The sequence below is a fragment of the Puntigrus tetrazona genome, chromosome 14 (genome assembly GCF_018831695.1).
Source record: "Puntigrus tetrazona isolate hp1 chromosome 14, ASM1883169v1, whole genome shotgun sequence".
Lineage (NCBI taxonomy): Eukaryota > Metazoa > Chordata > Actinopteri > Cypriniformes > Cyprinidae > Puntigrus > Puntigrus tetrazona.
This window is the reverse complement of record NC_056712.1, coordinates 22,210,968-22,223,356: the sequence shown is the minus strand read 5'-3', so window position 1 is coordinate 22,223,356 and position 12,389 is coordinate 22,210,968. Positions and strand designations below refer to the sequence as shown.

General features: G+C 36.4%; 1 protein-coding gene across 2 annotated transcripts in view; it reads left to right on the top strand.

Annotated features, from left to right (window-relative positions):
* Window positions 1-10,712, top strand: part of pdgfc (platelet derived growth factor c) — a 42,193-nt gene extending 31,481 nt beyond the window's left edge. The window contains exons 5-7 of one of the 2 annotated variants that reach the window (XM_043258122.1): window positions 5,896-6,103; window positions 6,202-6,422; window positions 6,851-10,712. In XM_043258122.1, the coding sequence (XP_043114057.1) occupies window positions 5,896-6,103; window positions 6,202-6,422; window positions 6,851-6,964 (543 nt within the window). In that variant the 3' untranslated portion in view covers window positions 6,965-10,712. The remainder of the gene's footprint in view (window positions 1-5,895; window positions 6,104-6,201; window positions 6,423-6,850) is intronic. The other variant, XM_043258123.1, reaches the window with a different exon arrangement.
* Window positions 10,713-12,389: the final 1,677 nt, after the last annotated feature.

Sequence of the window (12,389 nt, the reverse complement as noted above, 5' to 3'; positions counted from 1 at the left end):
TTCTTGTGGTGGTGAAAACCACAGCGGGGCGGGCTACGGTGTTTTCCACCTTGGCCATGGTTCAGTTTCCTCCCTTTAATTTACACCTGACAGGCGTCACACGGCACATTTGAAAAGGATTATTCCCCTGAAATGATTTAATAGACATGCTTGGCTTTGATGTGTGATGCCTGTCAAAGTTTTATGACTCCACTTTCCCTTGCATTTGTTTACCGAGTCTTCAGAGCGTGTCTGAACGCTTTGCTATGATGCTTGAAAATTGCTCTCATTGTTTTCCAGTGAACAAAGGTGTGCTTTATCTCCGGGTAGATAATGGCTGTATCTATGCTGCTGAAACTTAATTATTTTAGCGTTGATTGTGGTGAGATAGGCCACCAAAATTAGACGGCACAAATGTGGCTGTGGATTGTTTTCTAAGAAAAGAAAAACATTTGAGGTTTTCATATGCCATTATTTTCTGATTTCATCTTTCATCAAGTAATGCACTACTGTTCAAGATTTTTTTGGGGTCAGTAAGTTACAAAGTTACTGTTTTATGTAATATGATCAAATAAATGTAGCCTTGATGCACATAAGAGACTTCTATCAATATCATACTGACCTCAAACGGTAGTTAAATTATTTGATTTGGAATTTAACATGATTGATTTGTGTTTTGCTTCGTTCCTTGCATAACTAAATTGTTGATGTTGATTTGAAAACTTATGGTCTGAATATTATCCCATTTTCCTTTATTTTTAATTTTTTGCAGTTTTGAAATGTATGAAATCACTTTTATTTCTGGCTCCAAAACTGACAACAATAAAGGGACATCAATTTGCCTTTAAGTGGGTCTTCTAAACAAATCACTTACATGTAATTGTTCTTTTTAGTTCTTTTTCCCCAGATGACATTCATTTTTGGCTTTCAGGTATAAAATGGAGCTTGTTTATATGTAGAATGGTGTGTAGATGTGTACATATTAGGTAGGGTTTTTCTTTGAGCAGTGCTCTATTATTGCAGAGGAGTTGGTGTGTTATGGCTGCTTTCTGGACGGCGAGCTCGCATCAGAGAAGGTGTGGCTGAATCGAGCTCTATTTATAGTGTTTGTGGAGGAGGATGTCGAGCTGGAACCTACAATTCCAACACGGCCTCCTTCAGCCCTGACTCACAGCACACAGTGTTTGTTTTCTTGCTCACCAAAGCATTTGTATTCAGAAGACTCGTGGACGGGAGTTGCATCTCGATTGTTGTGCCCCTGTGTGCGTCAAATTGTTTGAATTGTTAGCATAAAATGTCAGGGAGTGTGTGGCAGGAGGTCCTCTGTTTGCTTTTTTATGAAACATTGCTTGACAGTCCTGCAAATATTGTAGCTGTGTGTTATTTTGACATTACGTGAGCATACGCCTGATGCATTGTTAAATGCCAGCAAACACAAAAATACAATTTCATAGTATGCCAAAACAAAAAAATGCATGTAGAATTCACAATTTTCAGTGATGAAATGCCTTTTCTAGCTTCTAAATGTTTAACAGAGCCTTTAGTTAGCTTATGTGTTAATCTCCTCTGCCGTTAAATTCGGCTTCTCTCTGGTGGCATTTCTTAATACCTAGTTTAATTTGCACATCCTGCAACACCCACTGTCAACTGAATTGTTTAAAGAGAGCAGTGATGTTAATGACACTAAAATGCAATTTAGCAGGAAATTTCCTTGGATGCCCTGCAAAAAAAAAAAAAAAAAAAAAAATTATGCCTGTCACACCTTTTTGACAGTGTGTAGTAGTATAGTAGTATTAAATGGGTGCTATATTTCTTAATGTTAATCTCACCCTTTTGTGTTTCAGTTATCACTGAAGAAAATTTATCACAGGTGGAATGGTGGTGAATTATTTTATGAAAAGCATTTTACAAAAAAGAGGGAAATTGTGTGTGTGTGTGTGTGTGTGTGTGTGTGTGTGTGTGTGTGTATATATAAAGGAATCATATACTGAAACTCTTACTTGTCAAGGACCGAATAAGGAATTTGAGTGTAAGGAAAAGAACAGAACATTTCACAAACTATAAACCTGGATGAAATATCAATAAAATCCAACTACGTAAACAGAAAGTGGACAGTTGCAGAGATCAGCATGTATTCAAGCATTAATAGATGTTATAACAATGTAAAACATTCATTGTGGAACTATTAATTCACCTGACTGTTAACAAATCTACTGCACTTCTCATAAAAACGCTTAAAGGTGTTCTTTTAGCCTTTACTGCACCCATGTTTACAGCTCAGTGTATTATTCTCCCCTGTCCACTGATGCTAATCTAAATTTGGAGTGCTTCAGAAGTTCTGCATTCGTTCCCTCTCATGATGGAATTTGGAGAAATGAGTGGCCTATAGCTGGCTGGCTGTTGGCTTCGTACGTAGTGGCAATGGGCTGCCATGTTTGGAACAGCCGAATCCTGTTTCTTCTGTGGTCAACCTCAGCTACTGGAAACCCAGGATCACGGGGGCGCCCCTGCACTTTCTGTTTAAACAAGCAATCACTCCCCTTCAACGCTACCACAAAGAGAAGGGGGAAAATGAGCCCCAGCTGCGATTCTCAGGAAGAGACTTTGGGAGCTGGTAAGGTTTTGAGGGAAGAGGTCATTAAAACAGCACCTAGCTCTGGAAATAAGAAAAATTTTGGGATTCTCACGAAACTCAAAGCAACTGGACCGCTGCTTTTAACTCCCAGCTGGATTTCATGGATGTTTTCCTCCTCGAATCAATCTGAGATATGCCTTTTGCGTGTGTTTGCTGATTTCCACTGGCTTTGCATAATGTTTACTGCCGTTAAACTGACTAAAATAGTCTAGAACTAAGGCAAGATATTTCTTTTAGGTTTCACCAAAACATGGTTGCTGAGTCCAAACTAAGTTCAGGACAGGGTTTTTTTTTCTTTTTAAACCATTTATAATGGGAAACAGCTTCTCTTTAAAAGAATGAGGTTAATGTGTAGTTTGAACACTGTATACAGTTGTATGTAAGAAACTTCTGTAGCTGCCACTTGTTTTTAAAGTAATTGTAGATGGCGGTTTCGTTGGCCGGACCTTTCTTCTCAGCAACATTAGCTCAGAACAACCACAAGGATTACTGAATTACATAAGGCGTATCATTTCAAACACAATGTCTATTCAAAATTCCGAGTTAGATGTGTGAAAATGACTCCAGTCACTTCATTTCTCTTCTTCTCTTCCTTCAACCACTGTGTATGATTGGCATGCCACCAAGTTTGGCCTTCACCAAAATATGTCCTCAGTGAATCACCCGCATTTTTGAGTGAGACCTCTGCACTGTTATTTGGTTTTCTACAGAGCTGAATGCTCTCATGTGTGTTCTGACGGCTACTGGCAGACATCTGAGTCTGTGCGCTCATGTCCATCTGTTAAGCCGTTTTCCTTGTACAACCTGCAAACAATTTGAAACATCATGTTGTCAGGCTACAGAAAACAAATGAGGCCATTATTTTGTGGGTAATATTTTACCTTTAATCAATGCATCGTTAGGAAATATGATGACATGAGAAAGATGTTAGAGGAAAAGCACCTTAAGTGTTACTGTGATTGCATTTATACTCTGTCAGTACAGTAAATTGCAAGTGACATCAATGAGAATTTCTGATAACACTGAGTAAAGTCTTTGATGCATTGTAAAAGTGTTTTTAATGCATTAATTATGCCTTCTAATGCACCTTATTTATAGTAGTCTCATGAATAATGATAACCACATTATAACAATTGTTACTATATGCATTTCAAATTTGGTTCTGATTATTTACGACAAGATATATAAAAACACACATTGTGAATAATTATGCATAATAGCCTTTAATAACTCTTAATTCGTTATACATTAAGGCTGTGTACTTCAAAGTACACTTAAAGTATACAGTAGCTTAATGTATCAGGATTTATATATAAAACTATGTATTTTAGTTTTCTTTTTTTGCGCTAAGTATTGATTGGAGTTTACATGTGTATGTATGTGTGTGGTGTATTTTTAGATTTATATTTCCTTTTTTGTGCCTTTTTTTAAATGCATTTTTATGTTGAATTTAAATACACGATTTCATGTTTTATGTCGGAAAATTATTGAAATTATTGACTGAATTTCTTTAGTCTTATGAGTGCAGTTGCAAAAGTGCTGTTATATCCGCTTCAGTTGGGATGCTTGGCTGTGGCTTTATAGTCCAGGGCTCAGAGGATCTTTAATTGACAGATTGAAAGAGTGCCTCACATTCACAAGCCGTTAATGGTTTCCATTCCTCACTGCTGACCAGCGCCAAAAACTGGAAGCCAGCCTTTGTGTATTGAAGGATAGCTGAATGTACAGGTTTTTAAGAGGTAATTGTAACTGCTCCTGAGAGCTTACAGAAAAAAAACAAACATTAAAAACGTTTTGATGTGTGCAGCTGATTTACATCTTTGGTGAATTATGATATATTAAAGTACACATCACTATAATTTTATTTCAAGTCAGGCATGAGTGAAAGGTGACTTGTTGTTCAGTGATTCAGGTGATAATTCACTAAAGCATTCATTAGAATGATTCAAACGAGTCACTTGGGAGTTATTGAATCCTTTTGAAAAATTCAAATGACAAAATAAGTGGCTTCTTATAAGAGTCATGCATTTGTACATCTGACTTGGCTGCTGTCTTTCAAAGGCAAAACTCATCACCCTCATCACGTTCATTTTTAACATGTACTGTGTGTGTGTGTGTGTGTGTGTGTGTGTATATATATATATATATATATATATATATATATATATATATATATATATATATAATATTATTTGGTCTTCATCCAATAAAATATTCTAGTGACATCAAAGTAAGAAATGTTTTCATTGCTTAATGTCCGCATACAGTATTCTTGTACTGACAGACAGGTTGGCACTGTGTTATTTCCAGTGCTTGACTCAGATGCCCTCAATCAGTCTGTCTTGGTGACCTCATTTTACTGCTTTGTTCACGGTAGCAATGCTTTTTTTATCATTGTAGAAATCGCAGGCCTTCCATTGACACCTTGTCCTTTACACAATAGTAACCATGCCAACTCACTCCTCACTTGTTACCCGGTTTTAGAGTGCGGCATTGGACATGTCATTCATAGGGGGATTATGTTAGTATGCCTGAATTAAGCTGCTGGAAAAAGGACATGTTGACAGATCCCACAGCACCTGAGGCACTGAAGCAGAGTTGAACTGAGTGCAGAAATGTGGCTTCCTGCAGGTTGCCCAACACCATAGGTATCAGTGTTGCTGCCCTGGCATACATTTTTTATTGCGTGTTCGAGTTCAAACAAGGTAAAACTGCTTGGGGACTGGTTAATTGACTCTGTGGATAAGCCAATGTCAAATATGAAGAAAAACGATTCCCTTATTAACTGGTAATTTAGTAATACAAAAGCTCTTTTGTTGTTCTCTGATGCTTTGTTGAGGGAAAAGATTTTATTTTATGTACTGTACATTTATGGTTTATTATACTCTGTGTGTATGACTATCAATCAATATTTTAAATGTATGTACACATTTTAACAATTTTATCCATTTGGCTATGCTTATCATAGAATAAAGATGTTTATAAGAGTTTAAAATTAATTTAATTCTATGATTATATATCATTTGTGGGGAAAAAAATATTCACTCCTTAAACCTTTTGGATATAATTTAATTATGGACAATCTGTGTGTGCTTGCATTATATTTTTCATTTAATTTCACATAATTGGCATAAGAAAAGCAAGGCATTAAACAATAAATAATTTAGAATGTATCAGTCCTCGGCAGAACAATTTATAATCACCTGTTAAAATTGAAATGCCCCGGGGTAGCTGCAGTTCCACTGATTTCTTGTTTCATTGTTTTTTTTTTGTGTGTTCAGAGGCCGTCGGAGCCCGAGGCACCTGCAGCGATGCCTGCATGGATGCATAGTGTGGATGTTCTGAGTGAAGCAGTAGCTGGATTCAGCACGATGGAGGAAGTAATGAAATACCTGGAGCCAGAACGCTGGCAGATGGACATGGATGACCTCTACAAGCCTACCTGGCAAGTGGTGGGCAAATCCTTCTTCCATCAAAAGAAAACCAGAGGTGAAGATCCTGTATTTAAAAATACTTTAAAAAGTAGCAGTTCCAGTATTGGCTTTTTCTTCTTTTTAAACCAGCTGTGTATTTTCTTCTTTTTATAGGAGTGGTGGACCTGAACCTGCTTCGTGAGGAGGTACGGCTTTACAGTTGCACTCCACGGAACTTTTCTGTCTCGTTGCGTGAGGAGCTGAAAAGGACAGACGCCATCTTCTGGCCCAGCTGCCTGCTGGTGAAGCGCTGTGGAGGGAACTGCGCATGCTGCTCTCTCAACTGCTACGATTGCCAGTGCTCACCCACCAAAGTGGCTAAAAAATACCATGAGGTATATTGCAAAGTGCAGAAGGCCTTCTATTATACTCGTTGTATGCATCAATGTGGCATAAATCTATTAATATTAGTGCTGTCAAATTATTAATTTGATTAATCACCTCCAAAATAAATATTTTTGTTTGATGTGTGTATACTGTGTATATTTATGTATAAATAAATACATGTGTGTATGTGTATGCGTGTGTATATATATGTATGTATATATATGTATGTATATGTATGTGTATATATATGTATGTATATATGTTTTTTGGGGGGTTTTTTCAAAATGTGTACTGTGCAATTATTTCTATGAAATGTAATGCTCAATCATATGTACAGTGAATGAGACCCATTTGATGTAGATGAAATTGTGATTTATGTGCTTAAATTATTTCTGTGTGTGTCTCTGACTGTTTCTATATGTCTCTTCTTGTGCAGGTTCTGATGCTGAAACACAGGGCAGGGGGTCGGGGGCTGCAGAAGACTCTTACGGATGTCCCCCTGGAGCACCATGAGGAGTGTAGCTGTGTGTGTAAAAATGACTCGGACTAAAGCAGTCCTAGGGAGCAACACTGGCCCCCAACAGACTCAACTACGGAAATAATCTTGCTAAATGCATACATGAGTGAAAGTTTCACCCTGATGTTGCAAACTAATGAAACCCAGTGCTGGGGGTTTTTTTTAATCCTGACTTCTCTAAACCAGCGGTTTCGTTCGTTTTGGGCTCTAAAATCCAGAACTCACCCATGCGAAGGTTTCCACTGGCCCTATGATAGCATGGAATATCTGGAAGAAAATGGACATGGTCTTTTGCATCTCTCTGTGTATGTGGAGGTTTGCAAGGAATGCGTGTATGTACATTCATCTTTTTCAGCGTGTGAGGGTATGTATAGAGCTGTTCGAGAAATTAGGTATTCCAGGATAACTAGAAGTCCTGAAGTGAGTTTATTACTTGTGGAACAAGTGGATTTGGCGTGTTCTTTTATATATTTTTTCTTTTACTTTTTTCAGAACTTAAAAATTTAAAAGGACCTTGAATATGCAATGACTTTAAGCAATCCAAGGACGATTTTGAGGTGGCATGGACTTTCTCCTCAATAACATCCCAAAGAAATGAATTACACTGTCATGAACCAGCACTCAGTCTCCATCTAATCGCTGAAATCAGACTTTTTCATTAATAATTCAGAAAGAATATTCCAGGAAATATAAGAATGTCCCTTTTTTAAACCCGAGCTGAGTGATGCATCTTCTGCTCAACTATAGACTCTTACGAGAATGGCTCCTTTTAAGAGAGAACGCTTAAATACAATAGGGAATCTTGTGTAAATATATTTCAGATTGCGATTTGTTGACAGATTTGGTACCAAAATTTTGGGCATGTAAGAATCATTTTCCCCTTTCATAATCACTCTAGTATTTTCAGTATTAGTCACTCTTTTTGTAGAGACATTTATACTTTTGTGTTGTTTGGATCGTTGTTTTAATTGCATAAGATTGTTATTTTGACTGGAGACAAAATAAAAACTTAGATTTTCATGTAAATAAACTTTTTAGAAGTTAAAGGGACATAGAACTGCCAGTACCATATTCCTCTACCATTAAACGATTAACTAAATTTTTGTGGTTTTTCCAAATGCTGCTTAAAGCATTGCTTTGCTCAAGTAATCTGCAGTTGTCACAAAATTGCAAAGTACTGCCAGGGAACCCTATAACCATGAACTATTAACTGCCGTCTGACTTCAGTCTTCGAGAGTATAATTATGTATCTCTGCATTAAGTCATTTTCTCAAGCTTTTCCAGAGTAAAATCACGTGTTGACTTAGCATTCCTTGAATAATGGGCACATTTAATTTACTTTTCATTTGTTTGTGGCACAAAAAAAGCAGTAGATGACATGCGAACACTAAACAATATAACAAAACATGACATTGGTGAAAAATGAAGACAATGTGATTTGCTTGCCAATTCAGTTTTGATTGACTGGAAAAGGGAGCTGAGTAAACAAGACATGCAGCATTATTTGCATTTTTTTTTTAATCCGACTTAGATGACCTTTTCCACTGTCATTTTGTCAGGCTATTATTCTTTGATGTAATATTTTTGTGACTTTGTTTTTCATACTTTGATCACAGATTCCTCACACTTGGCAAACCAATTTAACAAGCCACCTACTGTAAAAAGGCTTTGAGATCATCTTTAAAGGAAAAAAGGCTCATTTTTGTGCGGCCTGACAGAGGGAATGAGAATCTGGATTTTGTTGACGTGTCATGTAGAAGTGAGAGAAGTGCCTTGATGTTGTTAAACAGCACACAGAAATATAAAGCATGAAGTTTCTCTCCATGAGCCTCGTTTATGGTTCAAAGAAAAATGTGAAAATGTGTGCATCATTTCGTATTGACATCCGATTCCAATGTAACCGAATCTTAAAGGTGATGCATGCATTTTGAGTTTTTAGCTGATACTTTTATTGAAGTGATGCACTCTTATCAGTTTTGGGTAGGACTTGCATTTTGTTTAACCAATGGCAGATGGGAACGCGTTTCAAATGAGAAGTTTGGTTATGCTAATGGTGCAGCAGATATACACGTGATGTTAATACTTTGTCCAAGATCATTTATTATGATCAAGTGGAGTAGTTGAGCATGATGTGAAGACTCTTAATATGCATTAGCACATGTCCGTTTGCATTCTAAAGAGACTAGGGCATTTCGCTGCCACCATAAATGCTGAAAAAACGATGGATCCAAATTTACGAGATTGTCTGGGAACAAAGCATTTACGTATTTAACCAGATGTGAGTATATTAGCGTTGGACTGTGGGCTTGGTCTTATTTAGATAATTACAGGGTAGTCGCTCTGTGGTTTTCCAGGAACTGGCTGTGGTTCCTGAGGAAAGTAGTGACCTGACATCTGAGTGACATTAATCAATGATGAGGACAGTTCATTTTTCCTCTGTTTGTGACATTACGTGATGCAGTCACGCTTTAGATTAATCAAAAATCTTAAACTATTGTTCAGATTCTTCAGAAATCATTCTAATATGCTAATTTGGTGCTCAAGAAACATTTAGTATGAATGTTGAAAACAGTGCTGCTTAATATTTTTCTTCAAAGCTCTTTGAGTGTAAAGATTTAAAACACAGCATTTGAAATTAAATTAAATTAGTTTGTAGCATTATTAAACTTTACTGTCACTTTTGATCAATTTCATGCATATTTTCTAATTAAAAGGGTTTTTTTGGTTTTTACATCTGGAATTATTTACCTATTACATGAATTAAAATTGTTTTACTAGGAAAAGAAAAATGCCACAGCTCTCCTATAGTGCCTGGTCTTGCCTGCTGTATATGCATCTGGGAAGCAGTTCAATCAATTCCAGATTTATACAAACACACAAGCAACAGCATGCCCACTGAAAAAAAACATTTGTTTCACAAGTCCATGCTGTAACTGCAATAAAAGTATCGGCTAAATGTGGTTTGATTCCCTTTAGCCCTGAATATGCATAACTCTTAAGGCAGGGACTGTAATCTCTTTCTAGAACATCCAGTACTTTTGCCACACAAAACATAGTCATATTGTCTCACATTGTGTGAGTCTTGATAAGCTTATTCCAAAGAGGCAGGGAAAATGCCGTTATCTCGGAAATGCTTAATCTGTCATGTATAGTTAGAACAGATAGAGGGCAAAGTGTAGACTACACTGTATTTGCTTCTAGACTTTGAATAATGCATGTACTTCATAGGCACATATATGCATTCGGGGTCCTGAAAGGTTAATACAACTGATGCTTTTTTTCATATTCTAACCAAGCTTATCTAAGTGAGCTTTGACATTCTAAAGTGTTCCTGTAGACATGTGGTCAAGGTCACACTCTGTAATCCACCATACATCGCACATGATTGAAAATCACATATTTCCCAGGTGATCTGTAAGGGATTGCTTAAATCTCTAGAAGCTGATGTGATGTAACAAATTCAAATTCGGAAGTGAACTTCCAGTCTTATTATATTATCATTAAACTAGATTTGTAGTTCCATATGATAAATTGATTATTAATTGAGATTAAATCAATACATCAAGGTTTTTTTGGTTGTTGTTTTTATTTTGAATAACATTGGTGCTAAAATATTTGAATTTGTAGATTAAAATGTCTCTTTATAGCCATATAGTCGCATGACTGTTTGAAAGCTGTTATTGCTTTCATTTAGTAAAGGAGCCATTAATATGACAGTAATGACATTTATATTTATAAAAGATTTTATATTTTGAATAACTGATAAATGTTTCTTGAGCAGAGTGATGTATGAATTGGGATAATGGCTGCTGAAAAATCTGCTACCATCTACTTATTGGCTATTAAAATGTTCCAATAGAAAACGGTGTTTTTAAATGATAATATTTCAATATCCAATCACAATTTAGTATAAAAAAATTATAATGGCACCACAAGTAGCAGCTACATTTTTAATGGCAGATCGTTCTGTTACTATTCAGAGGTTAAAATAATCTAAATGGAACTTTACATGTATTTTAAAACTGTTTGGGCTGGATTACAGTAATTGCGCAAGCTCAATGTTTAATGCTTAAGAGTTCTGAACAAAGCCCTAATCAGAATGTTTGAGGAATATCAATGCCTTTCAAGTACCGTAAAGATCCCACAGCAATTACTCCATGTTAAAAGCTGTAGATCAATCAAGTGAACTTGGGCTGATTATAGCCTGGTTTTTATGGATCTGGGCTGTTAATTAGAAGGTCTTAAATCTGATGAAAAACAAAAAAAGGTATTTGCTACAGAATCAAGTCAAATGCATAAAATGATCAGTAAAACCAGGAAAAACTTAATTTGATATTGCTTGTTTCATTTATGTAACTTGTGACGTATGAAATTAAGTTAATCTACCATGTAAGGTGCACCTTAATTCCAAAAGCATCATTTATGGGTCGTCTGTGTTTTTTTTTTTTTTTTTCATATGTGACCGTGGAGTTTCAGCACAGAGTTTCAGCACTGCTTTGCAATGTGCTGATGTAGGTTCAATCTCGTGCACGCATTCTCATAATAAACACTGACCTGTGTAGTCTGTGAAGGGCTGAGCAGGATCCACAGGGAATATCAACAGCCAAGTTCTGAACATTCAGCACACAATGTCCTTCAATTGAGGGGGTCATTCTCAGAAAACACTGCCACTTGTGCCCTTGGTTTGTAACCCTTGGTTTAATACCGCTCCATTTACATTTATGCATTTAGCAGATGCTTTTATTCTAAGCGAATTGAGGAATACAGTAAGTGAGTCATTATAAAGAGGCAAACAGACACATGAAGTGCTTGCAGTGCAAAGTTTCAGGCATTGTTCAAAGTAAATAGTAGCTAGACAGAAGAGGTTAAGGGAAGAAAATTTTAGGAAGAGGTCGTGTAATGTCGGAAGAGATGAGTTTTTTATATAGTGAAATATGTTTTCACTATTCTCTTTTGAACAGTGGTTTGTCAGAAAAGTGATTGCGTGGCAGCAAGTCACATTATTCAAAATTATGTATCAATCCTTCTTCATAGTTACACTTACATAGGCCCATTGGGATCTATATATTTAGCTTTGCGTATAGTTTTGTGTGGAACCTTTTTTTCTTAGCACAAAATACAAAAATAGTGACAAAAAATGTGGTAGGATGCACATGTAACAATCAGCCCTGGAATATTCTGTGTTTGGGTTTCATGAGTGAAAAGGTTATTCATTTTATCGTACAAGGCATACAAAAAAAGTGAAGGTAAAGACTGAAACTGGAATTTACTCTATTCACGGCCAAACTATAAGCAATCATTTCAAATATAATCATTCGGAATTATTCATGCAAAGATAATTCTTAATATGCACAAGTGGTTTTGCCAAAAATTCTTGTTGATCTTTGAAAGTACCGTAGCTCTCCGTAGCTTATCAGTAGAAACAACCTACCGCCCCTCTTATGTCTGGCAAGGTAAT